The 25,580-nt window shown below is 32.7% G+C and overlaps 3 protein-coding genes across 6 annotated transcripts; 2 read left to right on the top strand and 1 right to left on the bottom strand.

Moving 5' to 3' along the window:
• The first annotated feature begins 274 nt into the window (after positions 1 to 274).
• LOC111307903 (protein BLISTER-like) lies at positions 275 to 10,490 on the top strand. 2 transcript variants are annotated; one of them, XR_016332157.1, is made up of 13 exons: positions 275 to 731; positions 1,685 to 2,279; positions 2,422 to 3,038; positions 3,672 to 3,791; positions 4,788 to 4,853; positions 5,882 to 5,992; positions 6,406 to 6,482; positions 7,369 to 7,436; positions 7,516 to 7,670; positions 8,713 to 8,873; positions 9,008 to 9,076; positions 9,478 to 9,633; positions 9,866 to 10,490. XR_016332157.1 is itself a non-coding variant. In XM_022906233.2 (13 exons), exons 1-13 carry the CDS (start codon positions 666 to 668, stop codon positions 9,950 to 9,952), a joined length of 2,307 nt encoding a protein of 768 aa, XP_022761968.2. In that variant the 5' UTR covers positions 275 to 665; the 3' UTR covers positions 9,953 to 10,490. The 2 variants fall into 2 exon arrangements, 1 of the variants encoding a protein (XP_022761968.2); XM_022906233.2 differs by having other exon boundaries at positions 7,557 to 7,670.
• A 1,101-nt stretch (positions 10,491 to 11,591) lies between these two features.
• On the top strand, positions 11,592 to 19,462 carry HCAR (coenzyme F420 hydrogenase family / dehydrogenase, beta subunit family). Of its 3 annotated transcripts, none has more exons than XR_016332158.1 (19): positions 11,592 to 11,742; positions 11,825 to 11,930; positions 12,046 to 12,130; positions 12,812 to 12,923; positions 13,609 to 13,693; positions 13,799 to 13,840; positions 13,949 to 14,027; positions 14,468 to 14,519; positions 14,616 to 14,678; positions 15,100 to 15,197; positions 15,741 to 15,776; positions 15,859 to 15,920; positions 16,871 to 16,898; positions 17,592 to 17,671; positions 18,153 to 18,222; positions 18,301 to 18,358; positions 18,689 to 18,772; positions 18,860 to 18,954; positions 19,036 to 19,462. XR_016332158.1 is itself a non-coding variant. In XM_022906237.2 (19 exons), exons 1-19 carry the CDS (start codon positions 11,610 to 11,612, stop codon positions 19,124 to 19,126), a joined length of 1,440 nt encoding a protein of 479 aa, XP_022761972.2. In that variant the 5' UTR covers positions 11,593 to 11,609; the 3' UTR covers positions 19,127 to 19,462. The 3 variants fall into 3 exon arrangements, 2 of the variants coding, with proteins under 2 accessions (XP_022761972.2, XP_089608143.1); XM_022906237.2 differs by having other exon boundaries at positions 11,593 to 11,742; positions 18,708 to 18,772; XM_089752017.1 differs by lacking the exons at positions 11,592 to 11,742; positions 12,046 to 12,130 and having other exon boundaries at positions 11,830 to 11,930; positions 18,708 to 18,772.
• Positions 19,463 to 22,476: 3,014 nt separating this feature from the next.
• YUC3 (YUCCA 3) lies at positions 22,477 to 25,208 on the bottom strand. The gene is made up of 3 exons (XM_022905320.2): positions 24,211 to 25,208; positions 23,752 to 24,123; positions 22,477 to 22,979 (listed from the first exon to the last, which is right to left on the bottom strand). Exons 1-3 carry the CDS (start codon positions 24,901 to 24,903, stop codon positions 22,773 to 22,775), a joined length of 1,272 nt encoding a protein of 423 aa, XP_022761055.2. The 5' UTR covers positions 24,904 to 25,208; the 3' UTR covers positions 22,477 to 22,772.
• Between the last annotated feature and the right edge of the window lie 372 nt (positions 25,209 to 25,580).

Here is a 25,580-nt window from a genome sequence, read left to right as displayed (position 1 = left end):
AGGAAGTTAACACTCAAGTCACCGGACATCATCAACCTCCCAAGATTCAAACGTGCCAAGCTCAAAAATGCGAGGTAGGACATTCTTTGATACACTAATAAGTGGGACTATCACTTCTACCCCACCCAAAAATTTCATTTTGAGCAGCTTACTAATAAAATTTGAAAAAAAAAATCCAAAAATAAGGAGAGGCAAAGAGATCTATCGAAAACAGAAAAAAAAAAAAGAAAAAAACGGAAAATATATATTTTCCCACGCTTCCAATAAGAAAAAAAAAGAAAACGAGACCAGCTCTCCTTTCTCCGATCTGATCGGACCTCCCGCCTACTTTTCTTATTTTTTGTTTCAATCTTTTCGTTTCATTTTAGGGTTTTTTTTTTTGGTTTACTTTCAAAAATTTCAAATTCACCTTACCGTTACCAATTCTTTCGTATTTTTTCTCGCTCATTTATCGAATTTCGTGTCTATTGATCTGCTTGGAATCTTTATTCTTGGGGTGATTTTCTTCGTGGAATCTTTGTCGGTGAAATCGAGAATTTGTTAATTTCAGTTTTTGTTTTTGGTTTTTTTTTTTTTTCATTTGGCATATCTTCTGTGAATTATTGGGGGTGAGAATTGGGGTTAGAATCGTTAGATTGGCGAGATTTTGACGGGGTTTTTGGGAAATGGCGTCGGCTCAGGTCTTGCCTAGTTCGCGGAAACAAGAACATTTAGAAGCTGGGAAGCGTCGGGTACTTTTTTTTTCTTTTCATTCTTAATTTTTTTTCTTTAAGTGGTTTCTGTTTTAACATATGAATTAAATTTTCTGGGCATATATAGTCAGTGATTTAGGATACCGATTTCAAAATAGGACTAGAATTGAGGGTATATTTTGGTATTTTCATGTATGATCTGTAGTATGTTTACATTGTTTAGCAATGTTTTGGTCCATCATGGCTGGAATTTACTTTTTGTTAGATTACTCCTTTGGGAAGTTTCAATGCTTTTTTATGTCTTAAATCTTATCTTTGCAAATCGTGTAAGGTGATGCCATTGGAACTAAAATAGAGAATCGGCCTGTGTTTTAGTTTTCTTAAATTAGATTTGTGAGTTTATTTGTGCCATTACGTTTGAATGGAGAGCAATGCTAGGGTTTGTATTCAAGCTAGAAAGGATGAAGAAGCTCCATTTGACACTTTAATAAAAGCAATGATTTCAAAAGAAGAGTGTATCTTAGTTGCGTTACTGATAGCATTGGAGTTTAAAGTTGCTGTTATGCTTTTGTTCCTGAGTGATGTGTCTTAGCGCCGTTTCGAATTTGTGTTGGGTTGGACGATTTCTGGTTGTTTAGAAATTTTCTTTTGATTTGTTCAGGTCACACTTTTATGTGGGCATTGGTTGACCAATTTTTGTATTCATTCCATTTTTTACTAATTAGGGCTCAAAAACAAAAAGAACTCCCATTTTAGAGTTGTATGTTTTGTCTCTGAATGCGGCATTTTGTTACATAGTTGATAAGTTAATATCCTCCTAAATAATCCTGTTGGTTGATTGGATTTTGTATAGTTATTACTCTGGATTTATGCCTACAATAACAGATTCAGTTATAGGTTTTTACTAAAATGGAATTTGTAAAAGAACAAATAATTCTTTGGTGTGTACATGCCCTGTACTGTTACAATTCATACCTCCTTCTATCTTGCAGCTTGAGGAATTTCGTAAGAAAAAAGCAGCTGAGAGAGCCAAGAAAGCAGCATCTACCACCCAAAATCATGCTTCCGATGTTAGCTTAAATGATAAACAGCAATTAGAAACTGAACATGTGCAAGTCACTGACTCAGATGGTGCTGGTACATCTGATGGTGCCGATCCCTCTTCCGTAAAAATAATTAACAACAACAACAACAACAACAGTAAAACAACTGAAGTTTCCTTTGAAAGTCAGCAAGTTTACTCGAGCAACATTCATTCTATCCCATCTTTTGTAGTGAATGATTATAATTCGTCTTCTAAAGATATGCAGATGCATGCAAAAAGTCAAGAAAATGAGAAATATGGTGCTTCATGGAATGATGGACCATTGTTTAATGATAGCGTACAGACAGAACATATGAGTAATGACTTTCAAGAACCCAAGTCAAAAGAATATGATGGTTCTTTGAAGGTTTCTGCAGTTTTAAATCCAAGTTCTTCTTTTGAAGATTTTGTAACTAAAATATCTCCACAGAATTCACAGCAAAGTAAGGCTAGTGAAGGCAGCTTGCCAGGTGGTGGTCATTTCCTATCTTCTTTCTATGAAGGTAATTTTGAATTTATGAATTCTTATTTTGAATATGCTTGTTTATACATTATATGACCAGAATTTCTATTTATCTATGTTTTAATAATTTTCTTTTGCTTAGGAACTGACACAGTATTTTATGTTCTGCGTTTTACTTGCAGACTCTGCTCAATCTACCTCAGGTGCAAGAGGTTCTATCCTTGAAGTTGGGCAGAATGTACAAGGCAATGCAGAATTTAGGGAATCTATGATTTTTGATTTTGGAGAAAGAAAATTTAGTAGTTCATCCAGTGGTTTTCCAAGTGTGCATGTTCCACCCATCCAAACATCTGGACCTTCAGAGTTCAGTTTTGATGCCAGAAGTTCCTCAAGTCATGTGCCACAGTATTCAGTTGCAAATGATACTAGTTCTAGGAGATCTCGTCCATCTTTCCTTGATTCTCTAAATGTATCCAGAGCTTCTTCTGGGTCTCTTTTTCAACATAATCAACCTACAAAGGATGCATTTGCCTCCCATAGTTCACAGTTTAACAGCATCAATGCCATAGGATCATCCCCTTTTGAGAAACCATCAATAGAGAGTGAAAATGTGGGAACTTTATCCAAGCTTGGGTCCCCCGATTTTCCTATTGCCAGTGAGTATTCTGATCATTCTTTAGCTCCTGCTAATAATAATGGTGACCTCTTGAAGCTGAATGTTGCTAATGCGAATATCTTGGAGAAGAAGCCTGAGTTCTACTCAACCAAACAGAATGAAGATTTTGCAGCTTTGGAGCAGGTAGTCATATTTTTTCTCATTGAGGTTGCTATAGGTGCCACTCTTTCCAACTTTCTAATGATTCTTGTGTTTTCTGGTTCATCCCTTGGGTGCATTCTACCATGTGTAATAATGAGTTCATTAGTCACATGAATATATATTTTTGAAGTGCACTTTTTGATGCCTTAGAAATATGTCATCAATTTATTGTTCCTTTATGGTGAAACAATTGATAAGTATTTTTGCATCCTTAGATCTCTGGTTTGTGTTTACCATCTTGTCTTTTGGGGTGCGTGAACTGGAATACAGTGTGGTTTGGTTGGGGAATTGGTAAGTTTGGATATCAAGAGGCAAGGAAGAGTAGACTCCTGAGCATTTTAGTTAGTATGCCCTGTTTCATACTTGATGCCTAATGACTTGTTGGTATCTTAGAGATGAGCAAATAATAATGGCTGGTCAAAGATCTCAAGAAAGCCATTGAGATGAAACCTTCCTTCTATATTTTGATGTTTTTAGTACATTATCACAGGTATCTTTTGATGTAGAACTATACTTTTTCATATGTTGTTTATCACATTGGTTCTGTTTATTGACATTTTCCTGGGTATCATTGTTTTGACTTTCTTTATTAATTTATTTATTCTTACTCTGCAGCATATTGAAGATTTGACACAAGAAAAATTTTCACTGCAACGAGCTCTTGAGGCCTCACGTACATTAGCAGAATCTTTGGCTGCTGAAAATTCATCTTTGACAGATAGTTATAATCAACAGGTTTGTTTCCGAATATGATAGTTGCTGCATCACTAGCGTGTCATGTTCATAGTATGTTTGTCTGTCAGTACATCGTGTTTCTTAATTGCAGCTTCCTTTATGAAATTATGAAAAGCAGTTAGGTTCTGTTTGTTTTGCAAAAAATGACATTTGGAAAATAATTTCTGGAAAATGTTTACATTTTCTGAATTGAAAGAGATTTTTTGTTGTTTGGATAAGCTAATGAAAAATATTTTCCGTTGTTTGGTTGTTTTCTAGAAATTTTTTTTCAAATAATATTAATATAACTATTAAAATATTAAAAATTATTTATTATTAAAATATATTGAAAATATTTATTATTAAAATTATTAATATTAATAAATAATTATATTTTTATAATAATATTTAATATTAAAATATTATGTTAATAAAAAAAATACATAAAATAAAACTATTTATTATTTTTTATATTATTTATTAATAATATTTTTAAATATTATATTAATAGTATATTATTTATTAATATATTAATATATTATTTATTAATATATTATATTAATAGTAAATTATTTATTAATAGTAAATTATTTATAATATATGATTTATTAATATAATATTATTTATGAATATATTATAATATTACTTATTAATATTATTTATTAATATATTATATTAATAGTATATTATTTATTTATATAATATTATTTATAAGTATAATTTATGCTCAAAAGTATTGATAAATAGTTTTATTTATAGACAGTTTTTTTGGGGAAAATGTCTTCTCTTTTTCAAATCTGTAAGACAATTTTAAAAAAAATGACCTCATTTTTCATTGATCGGGAAGTTATTTTTTGTTGACCAGTTAGTTTTTCACCAAACAAATACTAGAAAATGCGGAAATCATTTTCCAAAGTCATTTTCCGTGAAACAAATGGAGCCTTAATGTCATTTCATTGTTCCAATCACTATTTTCAATCCTTTTTATAAATTATCAACAATTCTTTTTATCCCCAGAGAAGTGTTGTCAACCAGCTAAAATCTGACATAGGGAACTTACAAGAAGAAATCAAGGCCCAACTGGTTAGTATTTTGTTATATTTAGGGTACTTGTAGTCAGCTCAAGTTTTTGGGAAATATTTGAATCTTGTGTGACTACATACTGCTTCACTTATATCATATGGTTAATGCTGGAGTGTGTGTGTGTGTGTGAGGTGTGTTTCATGTGTGCACATTTGCACATGGATTTTGGCCTTGTTTCTGCTTTGATAGATTTTTATCTGAAATTGAGATATCTACTACTGTCTACTGCATCTTTAGTCATACCTATTAACCAGAAAATGCAGTACAGAGAACACTGAATTTTATGAGATTTATTTATCACTTGATGCTACAATGCTACCAATGTTGCTATGCTGCTTTTTTCCTTTAGAATGGTTCAAACAGGTTTTTAAGGTTATGTTCACCCGAATACAAGATAAAATTTCATGGTTAAGCTTGGGCAGGGGGATTTGTGCTGAGACTTTGGGTTTTGGCTTAGGGAATTGGAGATTTACAGGGAGTTTTTATAGCAATGTTTTGATGGCCATTCTTCCTCATTAAAGGAAAGAAAAATAACATTCTTTTGTTTGAAGAGATATCTGTTTTACTTTTAATCTATAAAAATGATCCTCAAAGGTGGAGTTTGTCTGTTATTCCTGGATTCCACCTCATTGTTTACATAATGGCTAAGAATATGATGAAGTAAAAGCATTATATTGTCATTGCTCTTATCTTCATAGGGGAAATTAGGAAATGTTACACTGCTCAGTTTGGTGTTGAAGTTCTGCTCATGCAGTGGGTAGTTCTATAAGTCATTTGTCTGCAACAATTTTCTTTTGTTGCAAAAGAATGTTGCATAGGATGCAGCTCAGGTTTGTGCTGTATTATAAAATGCTATGCTGTAAGTGTGCCAGTCTGCATTTTATTTTCTCATGTTCTTTGTTTGATGATGTTTGAATGGGTGGGGGAGCTTTAGATGTCACAAATACTTTTTTTAAATGTTATTGACATTTTATTTCAATATATTCTTTTGCTGTTTTCTTGCTATGCCTGTTGTTTGATATTTGCAGGCAGAGCTTGAGTCTTTTAAAATGGAATATGCAAATGCACGACTGGAATGTAATGCGGCTGATGAGCGTGCCAATATATTGGCTTCGGAAGTCATTGGTTTGGAAGAGAAGGTAACAAATATTTTAACGAGTAAAGATCTTCTTTCTTTTCTGGTATCATTCTATTCATTGCAAAACTTCTACCTCTCTAGATAATAATGCTGAGAAAATGGCAAACTTCCATGTCTATATGTGAATGGTTATAATATGTACTACACATGAAAGGTGTATTTTGTACATGTAATAAAGCTGAAATGTTTTAAGTGTCAGTTTAGCTTGAGTGGCTCTCTACTCTTTTTTTTTTTTTAATATTGATTCTAACTTGTTAATTTGCTTGTTTTAACATTTAATAAAGGTGAAAAAATTATCAGCATTTGGATTATCTTCTGCTGAATATATTTCTGTATAAAGTTGTTGATGCTGGAGTAGCATCACTTTTGGCATCTGTTAGATCAAAATGTTGTTTTTTAATGTCCTTTTTGTAGGCACTTAGATTAAGGTCGAATGAGCTAAAATTGGAGAGGCAATTGGAGAACTCACAGGCTGAAATTTCTTCTTTCAAGTATGCTATAATTTTTCTTTGCTAAAGGACTTGTGATCTATATTTTCAGCATGAGTTGATTTCTTATTTCTTCTCCATAGTTTCTCCAATTATGTATGCCTTCTGTGTTTAAAAGTAATTCTGTAGATTGTAATGCTCATGCTTAATTACCTGGTATTGAATCAAAGAAGGTTATTGCTGCCATTCTAAACCAGTGCTTAGATTGTCTATGAAATATTTATCCAATTAAAGTTTTACTATTAAGTGGTCATGGCAAATGTATGCAAAAAGTAAAAAGAAATACAAGAAACAAAAGTGAAAAGTTTGCTTGTTAAGTGTTTAATCAATGCATTAAAATCATTAAAGATGACATATAGATAAGTCAGTTTTATTTGCATTTAAGATCTGATTATGCTATGTCATATTTTACCTAAAAGCATGCTTTGGTTAGTGACAATAGGAGGGTCGATCCCTCAATATGTTTGGATTTTGTTTTCCATTAAGTACTATATGTATAAACCACTTTGTTTCTTGGTATTAAGTTTTGCTGCTTATGCCATGTAAGTTACTGTTGTCAAGTGCCACATGAATAGACAAATTATTTATGGTTGTCATTTATTAGAAATAAAGAAAAAGAAAGGAAGAAGAAAAGAATTGGTGGTGGTGGTGGTGGTGGTGGTGGTGGTGGTGGTGGGGGGGGGGGGGGGATAGTGTTATAGTTATTTGCTTTTTGTTTCCGTGAACTAATAAATTTTGAGTTTTTGTAGTTTTACCTGGGGAATTTCTTTGATTTTGTTTCTTCCATTTGCTAAACTATTATCATGGATTAGACTTTTTTTTGAATATATTTTCTTGTTAAGTTCACTGATAGTTATAGGGGGCATCTTATTCCTTCTGAATCTCGCAGAAAGAAAATGTCAAGCTTAGAGAAAGAGCGTCAGGATTTTCAGTCAACTATTGAAGCTCTTCAAGAAGGTAAGTATGCCAATATTAGTTGTGTTTGTTATTATAGTATTTAATTATATATAAGCTTTTATATTTTTAACTATAATAGCCATATGTTTGCTATGCATTTTTCTTATTCATTTAACTCAGAAAAGAAAGTACTCCAGTCCAAGCTACGAAAAGCTTCTGCCAGTGGAAAGTCCATTGATGTTGTCAAGAATCCTACCAGTAAGAAGGATATGTCGACTTCAACAGAAGATCTAGGTAATTGTTGCTTTTTTGAGTTCTACATACATAAATTGTCTGGTCTTATTTTACTGAACTAAAATCCAGTTACATATGGCAGGAAACTGCTAAGCCTATTCCCAATTCCAAAACATATTATTGGTCAGAGACTCAGAGTCATATGAATTTTATGCAAAGTCAATTTTCACTTAATATTGGTCTACCCTTACTAGTTGAGTAGACAGATTGAAGCTTAGTGAGATGTAGAAACAAAATTTCTTCTTGCAGGTCTATAATGTTTTAACTTTGATTAGAGGGTTTGGTTATCTGGAATTTCTTGTATGGTATGTCTTGTAGAGGTTGTTTGGTGCATGAAATTAGATGTACTATTATTATTTACATAATCTTAAAGGGATGGACTTCTAGTTTTTATGCATGCCTTGACACCTTTAAGTGCTGATGGTGGAATATTACTTTTAAATTCCAAACTTGAGTTGCCAGGTAATCTATTCAAGGAATCACTTATTGACACATAATAATGTAGGATATTGCAAAAAAGTTTCTCTGTTTTTTCTGTCATCTTCTAGAAACTGTCAGGGATAACTTTCAGATATCTACTGTATCAAATATTCAAATTGAAAACGTAAATAAAATCATAAATTCTTTATTGGAAGCATTTGGTCTTGTGCAAGATTCGGAGTAGGTAGTTATCAGGATGACGATAAGTTACTTCAGCTCTGGAATTTTTGTAATGAATTTGTATCACATGAGTCAGATGCTTCAAAGTATGCATGGATATAAGCATATCATCCTATATAGCTGTACAAATAAGGAAACTTAAGGAAAATTGAAAGTACTTGTGCCAGAACAATAGCAACATCAATATTCAAACTTGAGTTTTGAGTTACATAAAAGGAAAATCGAATATATAATCGTTGCACTGAATCAAGATGCCAGTACTTAAAAGCAATCATTAGAAGTCTGATAAGCAATTATGGTAGTGATAGCGCTTTTTTAAAGTTGCTTTGATTTTCTATGGGCCTTTGTATTAATGTTGATTTTATTTACTTAACTCTTGCAGCAAGCGCGGACACTACTTCTGATGACAGGGAACTAAATAACAGCAATGATGCCTTTAGTTTGAGCTTGCTCCCTGAAGATGGACAATTTGAAGTTTCTTCTGTTTATATTCCTTCTGATCAAATGAGAATGATTCAGAACATTAATTCTCTAATTTCTGAGGTAGCTTCTGTTACATGATTCAGGTTTTCTGGTGGCTTTTATATGGTTTATCCTTGTTTAATCAAGAAACCAAGTTGTTGAAGTTGGTGGCCAGTCTCTGTCATGATCAATGGATGACCTTTTTCTTGTTGCAGTTAACATTGGAGAAAGAAGAACTGACACAAGCTTTGTCATCTGAGTTATCTCAAAGTTCAAAGCTGAAGGTAATTTTACCTGAACTAGGCATATAATCATAATTTTCGAGTTATTTGTATGAGTCTCATTTAGTTCTTGGTGCTAGGCATTGTATAAGAATTTACAGAAAGTTTCTAAAAGAAAAAATTTTCAACTAGAAAGTGGAATTCGAGGACATCTTTGTTTATCAAGGCTCCTTTCTTTTAGTTAGAGCCAGCTAATTAGCAGCCCCAGATTATAAGCATTATTATATTTCATGAGTTTTCTGTTAGAACTATATTCCTTTTTCTTCAATTAGGTCATTTGATCATTTCCAAACTTTTTCAAGGGCTCATTAAATGTTGATTGTTTCTACTTTTAATTTCTAATGTTCTTTTGAATGATTGTTTTTTATTGACCATGTCCTTGTCATTGTTATTGATGAATGAAGGAGTTGAACAACGAGTTATCCAGGAAACTTGAAGCTCAAACTCAAAGATTAGAGCTTCTGACAGCTCAAAGTCTGGCAAGTGAGCATATCCCAGCTAGACAACCCGAATCTCGGATAATGCATGATAATACTCCATATGCGGATGAGGGTGATGAGGTACCACTTCTCTCTCTCTCTCTCTCTTTTATTCCTATTCTATTGTATCTGGTTATTAATAGTCTCGCTCATTTGGACTTTAAGCCATCATATAAGAAGATTGAGCTTGCTGTATATGTTATTGTTAATCCAACTATTGATGAAAATTGAACAAGGAAATGCTTTGCTGATAACAGAGATATCTAGGACTTTCGAACCATTAAACTCTAAAAACATTTTAATTTCCTCGTAGGTGGTGGAAAGGGTCTTAGGATGGATTATGAAGCTCTTTCCTGGTGGGCCATCGAGACGGAGAACCAACAAGCGTCTTTCATATTGAATCCATATATCTTGGCATATGCTTTTGTTTGGGTTTGCCTTCCCTTGTTTTGATGATGCGAGGGAGGTCGTGATTTGTATATTTTGAGTCAATGATACAACCCATTCTTTTTGATATCAGGAAAATGAGTTTATCTTGATGGTTGTTACCATTGGTTGGCAAAGTCTAATTGCCAATTATTTGAGAAGGCAATAAAGAAGCCCCTTGTTGAAGTCGATTGGTTCTGGTTTTTGGGATCAAATTTTGATGGGGCAATCAGTCAATGTTGAAAGGAACTAAGAGACAATTGGTATAGGAAAAGAAGCACGTAAGTTTGAAGTGTGCATTTGTCGTATTGGTTAAACAGATCAACAAATTTCGCTGCTTAATCATTAGAATTTAAAACAGTTGATTCTATTCTGTTGTCTTGACTGTGTTTAGTCCAAGGCTTCTAGCCTTCGATACATATCCTTAGGCCATAAAAAATGGCCTTTGGTGCAATATCTATGTCTACTTTTCGGAATTCCATCATTAAAATTTCATACCAAATTTGATTTGATGTTGCTGTTCTTACTTTTAAATATATAGCTGATTATTAGCGTTTTTTTATATTGAAAATGTTTAAGCTGTATATTCTTACAATGTAATGTAATACACGTTTTCATGCACTTAACTAATTTTTGGGGGGCTAATTGAAGTTTTTTATTATATAAGGTGATATATTTGTATTGCGTTTTATTTTGTGTCAAATATAAAAATTAAAATGCTAAATTTGTTTCACACGTTAAATGTGAAAAATTTTTTTTTCAGTTTTTGTCAAATTTATGTAGATTTTTTTTTTAATTTTTAATTTTATTATTTTCATATTATTTTAAAATTATCGCGTTAGGCCTACTAAAGTTGTATACTTCCATTAAAAGAGTCAGCTAAAGTTGTAGGCTTCCGTGCAAAAGTATCGATTTTGTTTGAAAAAGTTACTAGATAATTTGGGCATTGATAATGTGAAGTTTAAATATTTTAGTGTATATATTAGATAAATTTTCTAGAGGATTGGGTTTGGGAAGTTTATTTCTTTAAAAATCCAAAACTTAGATTTAAGAAAAATGAAAATATAAAATCCAAATCACTTAATCAAGCTTTAATAGAAATTGTTTCCCTTGAAAACTTAAGTGTTGTGGAATATTACCAACTTACTAGGAGAAGGCAAATCACAAATGTTTTAAGGTTTAGATTTAGTATTGATGTGGTGGTTGAAAAAAATGTGTTAAAAGTATGATTTAAAAATTGTAATAAATATTTAATGTTATTGTGAAAAAGCTAGGTGATTAATTGCAATATTTAAAAAGATATATATAAAATAGTAAAAAATCTATAAAAATTACAATCCAATGCAAAAATACCTTTTCTTTATTTTTTTTTAAATTTGGATTTGCAAATTAAAATTTTAAGCTAAAAAATAATATTTTTTATTATTCAATATTGAAATTGAATAAAAAATAATTTCAAATACAAAAAATCACTTTTATTTTTAATTCTAAATTAATCTAAAACTAAAATAGGCATTGGCATTGACAACTTGTAGTATAATAAATGTTTTTTAATTCAATACTGGTCATTTTTGTAATTTAATGAAAGAGTGTGGGAAGATAATCCATAATAAATATGTGGTGCAAACTACATGCATTTGTTCCTTTCTACTTTCTTTGGAGCTTCAGTTTCTGTGTTTCTGCTGCCTGTCATGATTTCACTCATTCCCAGTTTCTCAAGACCCATATTTTCTTATGCTTCTTCTTCTTCATCTGCTTCGAAAGGTACCCTCAAATTTTTACACTTAAAATGCACGCATTCATTCATATCGCATTTATAACTTATATATTTATTTTTATTTAATAGAGTCAGACACTAATGCAAAGAAAACAGTGAAGCTGAGAGAAGACTGGAGGAAACGCTCTAAGCCTGTAGCTCCAGGAGGTATCTATCCAGCCAAAGACCATTGCAGGTTCTTTAATTTCTTTTTAACACACATCATTCTTTTTTTTTCTTTTACTCTTTGTTTGTTGGTTTTTATTTTTGTTTGGTTTTTTTTTTTTTTTTTTTGCTGACTTATGTGGCAGTCGGTGTGGGTTGTGTGATACATATTACATTGCGCATGTTAAGAATGCTTGTGCTTTCTTGGGAGATGGAATGTCCAAAATTGAAGTAAGTCATTCATATACTTTTTATGTTCCTTCTGCAAGTAGTCTGAAAGATTAGAAAGGGCTTGCCTTAGGACATACATAAAAAAATGTTAATAAGAAATAATGGAAGGAAGATGGTAGGTTGATAAAGCAATCACATTTTCAAAATACTAATTTAGTTATAAATATAATTTGACCATAAAACGTGATTGAAAATATTATTAGGGTTGTTATCTTGGACAATAACTATTATGAGAGCAAAGCTTTACATTAATTCCGATTTGCTTGCCCATTTTAAATTGTGAGCCAGGTTAACCGTTTGACATGTCTATTTAGTTGCATCTAAATGCTCCTTTTTGAAGTGGCTGAGGCAACAACCTAATAGTAGCTTTAGCTTACTTAGAAAAGGGAGGTCCTATGAAAACCTTATTTCTAGGATTTACTAGTAACTTATTAAATATATTGCTTTAGGAAACTACTTTCTATTTTGCTTTAAATAGAATTTGACAGCATGTATCCCCACGGAAGATTTAGAGTGGCATAAGTTAGTGACTTCTTGCTACCTTTTAACCTTCTTTCATTGGTTTATATGATATTCAAGTTGTCAACAAAATTATGTATTTGCCTGTTTGGTAATTTCAATTCTTTTGAATCCTATTTGATGTTTATGCAAGAAGTTTGACTAATTTACTTTAACATTCAGAGCTTAGAACCTGTAGTTCATGGTAGAGGGAGGAAATCAGATTCCATGGATGAGACATATTTAGGAGTTTATGAAAAGCTGCTATATGCTCGTAAAACTAAGCCTGTAGAAGGTATGTCTTTCTAAATTATGAAAACTTCCTATGTTCTGTTAAAGTTTTACAATTCTTTCTTTGGTGTTTTTTTGTTATGTTTGTGCATCAATCCTACATCCTAATTTTACAAATAAGGGGAATATTTCTTAAGATCATCCTAAAGTAGCTTTGAGGTTAAGGTCAATATTTTGAAATACTGTTAGCAACCAGGTCTTGTTAGCTGGAATTCAATTATGAACTGTCAAAATGTTCCTTATAACTTTAAAAGTGGGTAGAAATGAGAGTATTCTGCTGAACTGAGGGAGTGCTGGGTGCAATTTAAATATGCCCAGGAGGTGGATCGGTGCTAGTTTTGGAAATTCTAAAATGAAATCATAATGATCTGCCCATATGTTATGTTTTCTAATGTAGTGTACCTACATAATATGAGATTTTCTAGCTCTTTCCTTTTTTCAGCATTAAAAAGCCTATTGATAAATGTAAAATGATCTGAATTAAGGTGAAATAAATGGAAAAAAGGCAGTGCATGGATTTTTTTCCCTCTTTTTATTTCTCACCATATCTTTTTCTTTAAAAAACAAATAAAGGAAAACCTTGACTGAGAAGGGTGGTGAAGAAGAGGGAGGTCATAATAATTTGTATCATCCATAATTTCGATCTTTAGCCTAACTTTCATGCAATCTGCAACTTTCTCAATTGTTAGGAGCTCAGTGGACGGGAATAGTTACAACTATTGCAATAGAAATGCTGAAAGCAGGCATGGTTGAGGCTGTTATTTGTGTTCAGAGGTAGGAACAATTATTAATTGATTAAGGATGAGCTAGACATGGTTTATAATTGACTATGCAATGTTATTTTGCCTTTTTGTTTTCTGAAATTTTATTATAATGCAGTGATCCAGCTGACAGATTGTCACCAAGGCCCATTTTGGCTAGGTTAGTTTTTATTGCCCTTTTCCGAATTTGAATTTACTGACTTGGTTGTGTTACCTATTTTACCTTCTGATATCAAATTTCTTCCTTTTGACTCATTGCTTGCAACAGGACACCAGATGAAGTTTTAGCTGCTAAAGGAGTCAAACCAACATTGTCTCCCAATCTGAATACCCTTGCCATGGTTGAGGTGCTTTGCATTCTTGATGCTACCTGTGGAGGACTTTATAAGCTTTATACATCATTTATGCTTAAAAACCATGGATGATGGTGTTAAGTTGTCTTTGTTAGCTTATATTTAAAAGCATTTTTTAAGTGTGTCCATTTGACTTACCTCACTCCCAACCTCCATAGAAACTGAAAAAAATAAGTGATGAAAATGCCAAAAGGGCCTAGTCAAGTAGCAAGATGAGGTGACTCATTTTTCCTATGACACTTAAAAAAGCAACTCTAATCAATGAATAATATATTTAATGATTATTATACTTTGTTGTTTTTCTTTTGTTATTTCTACCATTTTCTGATTGCTAATTTGTTGTATGTATCAAAAGCTCTCATAATTGTGTTTTTTTTTTTTTTTCCAGTGTAAAAGTTAACTGAGATTGATCGGTCATATTTTCAATTATACAGGCAGCTGGGGTAAAGCGTCTCCTTTTCTGTGGCGTGGGGTGCCAAGTGCAGGGTATCTTTGATGCTATATACCAACAGTTTCTATTTATGCTTATTTCTATATTATGACTTGTACTATGGTAATGCAGAGTGATTTCTTAAACTGCAGCATTAAGATCTGTGGAGCACCATCTAAACTTGGACAAGCTTTATGTCTTAGGCACCAATTGTGGTAATTGAAAGTTTATAGCATCTTATTTTATTTTATTTTATTTTTTTGTTCTTTTTAATCCTTGCAGCTTTAATTTTACGAAACCATGTTAGACAAATCTAGCTAATACCTATGTAACTTATGAACAGTTCATCTGGAATTTTGTTTTATTAGATATTCACCTATACAAAATCAGTTTTCTGTACTAAAAGAAGTTGAATGATTTTCAGCTAGATTTGCTATCAATTACTATGAGATTAGAACTATTCGAGGTTATGCACTTTGGTAACAGTCAGGTTTTATAGTTTCATCATTGCACAGTTATCTCTTCTAAATTCATAGGCCTTAGATGGATAAGTGATAAGCACAATATTAGTTTTGGCTGCTTAGTACCTGAATTATGGGACATATCTCAGTCATTATGAACACCCTTATTCAACAGTTGATAATGGAACTCGAGAAGGTCTTGATAAGTTTCTAAAGGCGGCAAGTAGTGATCCAGAAACTGTTTTGCATTACGAGTTTATGCAAGATTACAAGGTTTGTGCTGAAAAACTCTTTTTATTTGTTCTCAAGTTACGCATAGTAAGATATTTGTTTGTGGAGTGAAGCATATCATTGAGAACAACATTCTGCACATAGTTCTTATAGTAGTAGTAAAGTCTCAATGCATTTAAATTAAGGAGAGGTGTGAGCTTTAGGTTACATGGTGCCCTGAGGTTGTACTAATGGTATATCCCTTGCCTTTCACCTTAACACTATCTAAAAAAGCTTACATTATATTGTTGCGGTTGTTAATTGGCCGTCATTGGGATAAACAGTAATTATAGTTGGTTTTCATTTGTTCATAATAGATATCAATAAATTCAGTGACTAAGCCATTTATCTTAAAAGAGCTTTGGACTAACATTTTATATCATCAATCCAGGTTGATGTCTGATTACTTAAATGTTAATATTGTGCTAATTTTGAGTATTTGTTCAACTGCTTGTGACCCATTCCAAAAGGCATGATATAAATACCAAAAAAAGCACAATACACCTTGTTTTGTTTTCTTATATGGCTATTGTTATATTCTGCTAGGTCCACCTAAAGCATATGGATGGCCATATTGAAGAGGTAACAAAGTTCTTGTACTTTCAATCTGCTCTGGTTCTTGCATTCATCCTGCTTCATCCATTTCAACTTTTAACTAAAGCAGGTTCCTTATTTCTGTCTACCAGCAAACGAGTTAGTTGATGTCATTGCTCCATCTTGCTATAGGTAATTTCCTGTTGTCTCCTTATGATTTAACAAATTTGGCCTTTCTTTAGGCAAAATGCTTGGTAGAGTGGAAAAGTGGAAGGATGGATAGAGGAGAGTGGAAAAGAGAAAAGAAAATGAAATTGGGGTGTGCTTTGCAAGAGAGAAATGGGACGAAAGAAAATAGGAAAGATGACCATTTCCACCCTTATTCACGGAAACAAATCATTCCTAATTGAAAAGATAAGAGGAGAGATAATGAAAGAGGTGTGAGTCAAGTATGACATATTTACAAGATTGTCTATCATGTTTAGATTTTATTTTTCCATTTTAATTTACAAAGGCTATAATTATAAAATAGTATAAATTTTTTTTTCTTTCCAATTCTCAATTCTACCTAGCAATAGATGGAAATAATATTTGCTTAGATTTTATTTACATTTGAAAAGATAAGAGGAGAGATAATGAAAGAGGTGTGAGTCAAGTATGACATATTTACAAGATTGTCTATCATGTTTAGATTTTATTTTTCCATTTTAATTTACAAAGGCTATAATTATAAAATAGTATAAATTTTATTTTCTTTCCAATTCTCAATTCTACCTAGCAATAGATGGAAAGAATATTTGCTTTCAACTTTTCCATCTTTTCTACCAAGCACACTAATAGAAAGAAAAATTTTCTAAATGGTCATATAAATGTTTTCCATCTTTCCATTTTTCTCATGTTTCAATTTTCTATATTTCCCTTTTTCTATCCATCCTACCAAGCAAAGCCTAAAAGTTGTGTGGGCCAAAAATTTCTCCAACTGTCGTTGGTAGGTCTTACTGTTTCTTCATGAAAAGGTCATCTAAATGGATGGAATGATATAATTCTTTCTAGTTATTAAGATATGTTGTAAAACTGTTATATCACGTTTATCATCACGCAGAACATTTTTCTAACTAGCCAAAGTTTCATGTGTTTTGCAGCTGTTTTGACTACACAAACGCATTAGCAGTGAGTTTTATTTATTTAAGCAAAGCTTATATTCTGGATTTTATAACCTGTGCTAGAGGATTACCTCTGTTATTTACTTAATATCTTTACACGGGAGGGCAGTGAAATTACTTTCGTTCATTTTATGATGGCATGGTTAATAATTGCCTCTAAATCTAAGTTGTCTATGGATTCTTTTAGTGCAACATAATTAGATTTGTTCCTTATTTGTTATGAGAAATCCATGAATCATCTACTTGGCTATCAAGTTGTTTTCGCATGATTGCTGAGAACATGATTTAACCTATAGTTGATCGGAGTTTAATCAATCAGTCTTTGACCCTTAACTCATTTTTTTTTTTTTTTTTCATATTTCGGTTATTAGTTCAGTTCTTAAACATTGGTTTCCATTTCTTTATTTTTTTAAAAGGAAAGAGTTTTATTATGTTAATTAGTGAGTAATTAGTATCCCCAATCCATGCAATTCTTTGCCTCCATCTCTCTCCAGGTTCACCTGGTCAGGGGTTTTCACAACTCTGATTAACCGAAAATTGCCAGCATGTTGCTAGATATTGTACTACACACACTAAGTTGATATCTATGTCGGATCTTGCGAGGTTAATATTTGATCATAGAGACTCCAAGGAAGTTTTCTTGCACTTGTTGCTGACTTGAATCAACTTGGAATAATCCTTTCTTTTTTGGCCAACGCAGGATCTGGTGGTTGGATATATGGGTGTACCAAAATATTCTGGAATCAGCATGACACAGCACCCTCAATATGTTACAGTCAGGTACCTTATGATGAAGAACTCTCTTCCCAGTTTTGGAAGAATGTTTATTTTATATCATAAATTTAGGAAATAGGATTTACTTCGTTAGTAGACTTGTTTTTTGGGCTAAGTTGGTTTAACTTTTATTAGTCTTTATTTGGGCTAAGTGGGCTTTATTTTCCTATGGGTTTAAAACTAGAGTTTTGAAACTTACATATTTAGGTTTTATAATGTTTGGAGATTTGCTTTTGATTATTGAACAATTTTGAATAAAAATTATTGAGCTACATTACTTTATGACATCAAGTTAACAAGCTGCTTGCTAGAGCTAGCTACTTGTGCCCCTCCTCTTTCTTCTCTCTCCATGCATTTCTTTCTTTGGTTTTATAACATTGACATTATCATTTTCATCTAGTTTTTGCATTCTTGTATTGGTAATGATACTTTTGTTGCTTCCAATCTCAAGAGAGCTGATTTCTCATTTCAATGCTTTATACTGTAGAAATGAGCGTGGCAGAGAAATGCTGAGTTTGGTGGAGAACCTTATGGAAATCACTCCAACAACTAGTAGTGTAAAATTCTAAGCTATATCCTCTTGAGCTGCTATAAGATTGGGGGAAAAGAACTGATTTCAAAAATTTTTTCTTCAGGGTAGTCGGCAACCATTTGTTATGGAGACTGTAAAAGCAGATGATAATGCTAAGTTGGGTATGTATGATGTCTTCCATTTAACCATGAAAATTATTTTCACTTCAGCTGCAGTTCATAAGCCTGACTTTCAAGGAAATATGGTACAGGTCTTGTGAATAAATCAATCTATGCTGCTAAGTGAATTATTTTCAAGCTTATTTCTGTATATTAAAAGTAAAACTGGATATTAATTTCTTCATACAACTACTGCAGATGGAGTGTATCGAGTACTTATAGAAGTTTTGATATATATAATTTTTTCCTCTTATTTTGTTTTTCTTCAAAATGAACTAAACTATATTTCGATGATTAACAGCCACCACACTTTATAATAATTTTGTTATTCAGGCATTTTTTTTGCCTTCAGGAAAGGGTCCTTCTCAACCTGCACCTAGGTTTATTGGAAATTTGATAGCTTTTGTCCTAAACTTGGTAAGGGATTTTTCCATGTGATGCAGTTATTCTGGAAAGCCAACTGAATATGTAATTTATTCTTAATTTTTCTCTTTTTTTTTTCAGATTGGACCAAAGGGTCTGGAATTCGCCCGTTATTCACTTGATTACCATACTATAAGGAACTATTTGTATGTGAACCGCACCTGGGGGAAACCAAGGTATGATCTACTGAGCAACTAATTTGTATTGTGCCATCAATCAGGATTGCTATTAATTTTGAAAATGTCAAATACATGCAGAGCTGATAGACACATCCCTTCATACGCAAAGAAACTTGTGGATGGATACAACCAGAATGGTCAGATTGATCAAATGCTTACCCATGAGTAACCTTTCGATGGTGAAAGTTTCCCTCCATGATGTGACATACAAATTTATTTTAATGAGAATGCTAGTGTATTATCTGATGATATTGTGATCTAAATGAAGTCATGTGTACATTAGGCTATATCAGTGTCTTGAGGCCTGTTAGTTGACCAATGAATTAGTTGCCCTTGTATAAAAATCACTTTGGTTGTCAATGTACCATCTTCCTCTGTATCCTCCTGTCCTGCATTACTGGCTGGGAAATGCCATATCGGCTGAGAAAATAATGGTTGCCAGTTTTCTGGTAATATAGTGAATCGTGTTGGTTTCAGGAAAACTAACATATTCTTCACAAACAAATATTTTCTTCTCTGGAATTTCTTGTTTTGTTAGTGAATATTTTATTTCCTAAAAACAAGAATTAAAAAAAAGAGGGAAAAACATAGAAGAGTTGCAAATCGGAAAATTTCAATTATGGCTCAATCTCGGTTCCAAATCCCCCCTTCCCCCTCTTTCCTCAGTTAAAGCAAAGAGTTGCAATAAGTAAAAAATGAAATGACCGAGTTTAATTCAATGATTCATTGAACTATTTTTCAATCTTCTATGAGTTGAATGCATAACTTTGACAAGGTTTTATGAAAATCGACTTGACATTAATTGATAAAATCAACTTTTTAATCTTTTGGTTGCTTTTATATAACATTAATTGATCAGCATTTGAGACTCAATCAGCTGGCAAATTTTGAGTAGCACATTGTATCCTGCATTGTCTCTTCTCTTAATTTTTTTTTTCTTTTTCTTTCACAAGTTCTGATAAATTGAGATGATATTGCTGCTGTAGATTGGTTTTATGGTTTATATAATTCTAAAGTTGTTTCGTTGACATTGTATATGCACATGTTAAACCACCAATGAAATTCTAAGAAGCAACTTAAATGTGAGGTTCTGAGAAGCAAATTTACATTTTTGGGCATCCATCAATGTTGAAAATGATATTCTGCAACTTGTCTCTGAGGTTCTGAGAAGCAGCTTCTGTTCTTTATCTAGCCTGGTTTAGCCTCACACCATATGGATTGATCTTATGATGATTTGCACTTTTTTTCTTATGGATTAAAAGGCTTGCTTCTGTTTGTCGTCCAGTCAAGAGCCATGACTAGTTGGTTTCAGTTTGGTTTGGATGATCCGGCCTGGATGAACTTACTGACTCAAAGTTCTGGTTGTTTTCTGTTGGCGGGTTTTGATTCATAGTATCTAAGAATGCTTTGGTTTAAATATTTAAATGTGCTTCTTTTTCATGAAATTTTGGATATTTTCTTTCAATAAAGACAGAATATTTATAGGCTAGGGAGCTTTTAATCCTTAGAAGTTAGAATTGAATTAATCATGATTTGAGAATTATGTTTAAGAACACGGACATGTTAATATTTTTGCTCTCCAGTTACTTGGAAAAAGCCCTCTGTCTGACATCAAAATCTGAGGCTCAAAATGCATTAAATTATTTTTTTTTCTCTCCCATTCATGCATGCAGAAGCAAAACATGCATTCAATGCATAGAAATGCAAGTATATATGCATGTATCTATCCATTCATGACAAAAAAATGTAGAATTACTATGCAACAGTTATCAGTAGCTAAAACAGTCACTCTTTTACTATCCAACAAGAAGGAATGGGTCTTTGCCTGCCCCGGAAGTGAGAAGAGATATAGGATATGACCATCCCATGTGATCTTGTTTTCTTGGTAGCTGTGATGTCCAAGTAAGGGGTTTAGGAGTAGTGAGATCATACATGCACGGTTGGAAGTTTTAATGTTGCAGGCTAGAAGAAGTACAATTTTCAGACTGTCATATCTTTGCCTTTTCTTTTCCTTTTGCTTGAAACTAGTTTAGCAAGAAAAACCTTCAGATGGTTACGAGGAATGAGACTCAGTACATCAAATATTTTATATGGAAGATTAGATTATGCGGTGTTGAAGAATTTCTGTAGGGGCCATTGAGTTAAAGGTCTTTCTACAAGTTTGAATCAACAGTATGGGTAGTCATATGGCGTGTCTATTTCTTTTTTTTTTTTTTTTTTTTTTTTGGTAGAAAGTGGAAGTTTTCTCCTTACTTTTCAATGTCAAATGGGAAGCCAGCTCTAGTTGAACCAGAGTGGAGAAAAAAAGGTGAATCATGGGAAAAAGAAGAAAAACTTTGCTGCATTTGGCTGGATTGTAGTTCTGAAAAGACATGCTTAGCAACTCCTACATATATGATTGCTTATTATACTTAATAGGATAATCTTATTCTTATACTTAATAGGATAATCATTTTCTTATACTTAATAGGATAATCTTATTCTTATACTTAATAGGATAATCATTTTCTTATACTTAATAGGATAATCATTTTCTTAACTTTGGCTTCCTAGAAGTTGCAATTCAGAGTTCCTAAACAGTTACAATGTTAAGCTAATGGAGCTAAATTTCATGTGTAATTCGAATAATTATTATAATTAGATTTAATAATTTGTTTATGTATATTACGCTTTGATTTGTGTGAAATATGTATAAAATATAAAAATTATTATATTATAATTTATTAACATATTAAATATATTTTTTGACTAAATTTGTATATGATATTTATCGAATTTAAATTGTCTTATTTATAATTTTTTTCATATCATTTTTTTATTAGATTATAAATTATCACATCTAATTATAATTCATAATTAAAGGGTTGGGTTTTTTTTTTTTTTCAGTGAAAACAAATAATATCAGCTTGTTTTGGCTTCAAAGAGATAAAAATGTGAACAAAAGATGTTGAGAAATCGTAGCAGAAGCTAGGTATTAAATATTCCAACAGAAAGTTGAACCTGTTTGACTCAGAGGCATAGGTACGTGTTCAATTCAAGGGCATTAAAATCTACGATTTGATGGTTGGGAATAAATAATTAGCATAATCCATTCTCATGTTTCGTGAACTAATTTTAGAAGATGAGAACGAGTCTTGTTACCATTTTATCACCTGCAGATAAAGAACGAAAAACTGTTCAATCTCTCGTCTGTGCTTGCACCTGCATTGACACACTTCATTTTTCAGAGATTAGATTTTCCTATCCTTTCTTCTCATTGTGGGCTTTAGCCATGTTTCTAATTTAAAAAAAAATCAGTCAGAATCAAGCCATGAGGAGGTTTGTATTGCTAGGATTAATGGACCTGCGGTCCACCATATTTAATGGGCCTTAGGTGAGTAGAGCCCATCAGTTTGTAGTTATTAAAGTCTTGTTGGACCAAAAAGAGATAGGAAAAGGGCAATAGGATTAACTTCCCATTGATTTGTGAATTATTAATGTTGTGGTGCAAAATTTTTTTTTATAGAATAGACCAAATACCAAAAAAAAAAAAAAAAAAGTAAATTAGCCTCATCTTCCTTTGTAAAAAAAATTAATAAAATGCCTACTTATTGGCAAATCTTGGGTTTTTTTTTTTCTTTTCCTTCTAGGAGAGAGCTACTTCCTGTGTTATGTATGCTCTACATTATTTTCTGCACAAATTGATCATAGTTCTGATCAATCAATTGCCAAATAAAAGAACTAGAGCAGATTTTAAAAAAAGGTAAGAAAAAAAGTTTTCCTTAACATTATTACTTCAAAATGGTCATAGAGTTTTAGAAATGTGATATGCATCTTCAATGCCTTGCTGCCATAGATTTTTTCTTCTGTTTTGTTTCTTCTTTCCAGCTTTTGGCAATGTCATGAGCTACACTGATGGCGTCCAAAGATGCACCAGAAAGTACTCTCCTTGTGAACCCAACTGCATATAGCCCGTCCTTGCCTTTCCACCCATTAGGAAATGGATTCTTTGGGATTCCATCATTTGAAAAGAATTCATTTTCCTGTAAATCACAACCGTTCGGAAAACAGAGAAAATTAGACTTACTCATCTCTTATTTAGAAAAAAAAAAAAGAAACATTATTCAAAAATAATACAGCCATGTCATCCGTTGATAGATTGCTAAATTTAATTTCAGTAACCAGATTCAAATTCTAATAGCCTCAAATATATATATATATATATATTTAAAAGAAATATGTGTTGAGAAGAAGCAGAACCTAAACTACTTGACAGATTGCCAAAAATCCGGTTGACAATAACCAAACAAGGAAAAATGAAAACTGCCAGGTTCTGCTTGTTTGTTAGATATCCAAATCATAGATGATAAGAAAATGACAGAGTGGGGAAAAAACCTTTCATTTCCCTTTTTTTCTTTTACCTTATTTTGTTTACTATGGGAGACAGAAGCAAGTTAATCCATTGTTTCCTATTATTAGTATACAACACCTAATCTGAAGAAAAATACAATTTGATAACTTAAGAAGCTTCTCAAAATATTATAAACTAATCAGAATTTTGATCCATGAATAAGACAAAAGCAAACCATCAGACAAGACTAACAATGGTGACAGCGGTTCTGAATTTTCAAAAAACATGTGAATGTCTTAATCAGTTAAAAAGACAGTAAGTATAAAACAAAAATAAAAGGGAGGAAGAGAATCTAAAAAGAGAGTCACAGCGTTCCATAACTGTCACATGAATCCCAGAACAGAAAAAAAAAGGAAGAAAAACACATCAATCTGAAATAATTAAACATAGAGAATTTGCCTCACCTTGAGCCATGAAGGAACATTGCTTCGATACCCAGTTGCAAGAATAACAGAATCGATGTTAAGAGTTTCTCCATTTACAAGCTCAACTCTGGCCCTGGAGAACTTTTTTATCCCAGGGACAATCTTGATTTCTCCAGATCTAATCTTCTGTAATGCACCAATGTCCAATACAGGAGTCTTTCCTGCAGTGTCTTTGAGCTTTAAAGGTCCTATAGAAGGCCTTTTCAGACCATATTTTTCAATATTTCCAAGTATTAGACGCGCAATAATGAGCATTATCTTATCGACAAGCCACAGGGGTAGCCACTTCATCATTGTTATTGCCAATTCAAAAGTTGATTTACCAAAAACTTCCTTTGGCAATACATGGACCTGTTGATCAAGTAAAAAGGACATGGTTATCTTTTGAAATATTTTTACTCGTAGCATACCATGATTCGGTGAAATATTTTCACTTACCGAGCTTCGAACAACCATTGATGGATTTGCATTGTGGTTACGAAGATCCAGAGAAATTTCCATGCCCGAATTGCCACAGCCAACTACTAGAACACGCTCTCCACTGTAACTTTGACCAGATTTATAGTCACAAGCATGTGTAACATGGCCACCAAAATCTTGCAAGCCTTCAAATTCTGGAACTACTTTCTCTGCATTCTCTCCTGTGGCTACTACAAGCCACCTGCAAATATATTCAACTTCAACAGGATTAGGCCCGCCTGTTGAAATGGTTCTGACTCGCCACAGACCAAAAGTTTCATCATACTTGGCAGATTGCACCGTCTCATTGAAATGTGGGTTTATATCAAAGTGTTTTGCATAGGATTCAAGATAGTTTATGAACTGATATTTGGTGGGGTATTCAGGGAAGTACTCTGGAAATGGAAAGTTGGGTAGCTGGCAAAATTGTTTAGGAAGGTGAAGCTTAAGGCGGTCATAAGTTCTTCTCTGCCAAAGAGGGGCAATGCAGTTTGCTCGTTCAAGGATTATGAATGGCACACCTTTGTTTTTAAGGCCAGCGCCAACAGCAAGACCTGAGGGACCTGCACCAACTATCACAGGTCCATTCACCCATATGCATCGACGACTGAAAAGGTCCTCAGGACCAAATGTTTGAAACATGGTCGGTACGTTAAAGCAGGAGTTAGACATGTGTGTATGTCTGACTTTTTGGTATGGTAAAAGTTCGAAAAATAGATTGAGAGGGACAGGTTTTGAACAATATTTAGCAGCCAAATTTTTGAGGGAAACACAAAAAAGAAAGATTAGAAAGAATAATGAAGATATTGTTTTTAGGGAAGGGAAGAAACTGGTTTGATATGTATATGGTAAGATGGGCTAGGACAAGGAGTATGCAGAGGAGAATAAAATGGAATTTGTTTGAAATGATGTGTGTGGAGAAGGAAAGAGGGATGGAGGGGGTTAAATAGAGAGGGCCTTGGTCATGAGAGAGAGTAGCATGTGATTGGGATTTGAAAACGATGCTTTTAGGGTCAGCCTCAAATGATAAGCTTCCAGCCACCTGCTATTATTTATTACTTTGATACTATGCATAATTAAATCAACCCCAACTCAAATATTTTATATGAGTTTCTCATACTTACATTTATGGACTTGTTAGGGACAAGCCAATGGACAAAATAACAAATAATCAATCAAGAAACACTGCTGATCAAAATTTTCAGCACATTCATTTTATATGAAAGTTATAATCTTGGTTCCTTGCAACATAAGAAATGAATATATCCTAACCAGAATCCTAGTAGAAATTAATATCAGTTTTAAAGGAAATATCTTTCAACCTAATTACTCTAAGCTGTAGAGCATAG

This window comes from Durio zibethinus, chromosome 22 (assembly GCF_047325235.1).
Source record: "Durio zibethinus cultivar Kanyao isolate XHJ-2024 chromosome 22, ASM4732523v1, whole genome shotgun sequence".
NCBI classification, from domain to species: Eukaryota; Viridiplantae; Streptophyta; class Magnoliopsida; order Malvales; family Malvaceae; genus Durio; species Durio zibethinus.
Note: the sequence above shows the minus strand (reverse complement) of the source record. Positions and strands in the feature narration are given on the sequence as shown.

Coding starts and splice junctions, on each gene's coding strand:
- HCAR (XM_022906237.2), top strand. CDS start 11,610: ATGCATTTGTTCCTTTCTACTTTCTTTGGAGCTTCAGTTTCTGTGTTT. Junction 12,924..13,608: donor TAAAACTAAGCCTGTAGAAG/GTATGTCTTTCT, acceptor CTCAATTGTTAG/GAGCTCAGTGGACGGGAATA. Junction 17,672..18,152: donor CCTCAATATGTTACAGTCAG/GTACCTTATGAT, acceptor TTTATACTGTAG/AAATGAGCGTGGCAGAGAAA.
- YUC3 (XM_022905320.2), bottom strand. CDS start 24,903: ATGTCTAACTCCTGCTTTAACGTACCGACCATGTTTCAAACATTTGGT. Junction 24,124..24,210: donor CAATGGTTGTTCGAAGCTCG/GTAAGTGAAAAT, acceptor CTTGATCAACAG/GTCCATGTATTGCCAAAGGA. Junction 22,980..23,751: donor ATGTTCCTTCATGGCTCAAG/GTGAGGCAAATT, acceptor TGTGATTTACAG/GAAAATGAATTCTTTTCAAA.
- LOC111307903 (XM_022906233.2), top strand. CDS start 666: ATGGCGTCGGCTCAGGTCTTGCCTAGTTCGCGGAAACAAGAACATTTA. Junction 2,280..2,421: donor CCTATCTTCTTTCTATGAAG/GTAATTTTGAAT, acceptor TTTTACTTGCAG/ACTCTGCTCAATCTACCTCA. Junction 3,792..4,787: donor CAGATAGTTATAATCAACAG/GTTTGTTTCCGA, acceptor TTTTATCCCCAG/AGAAGTGTTGTCAACCAGCT.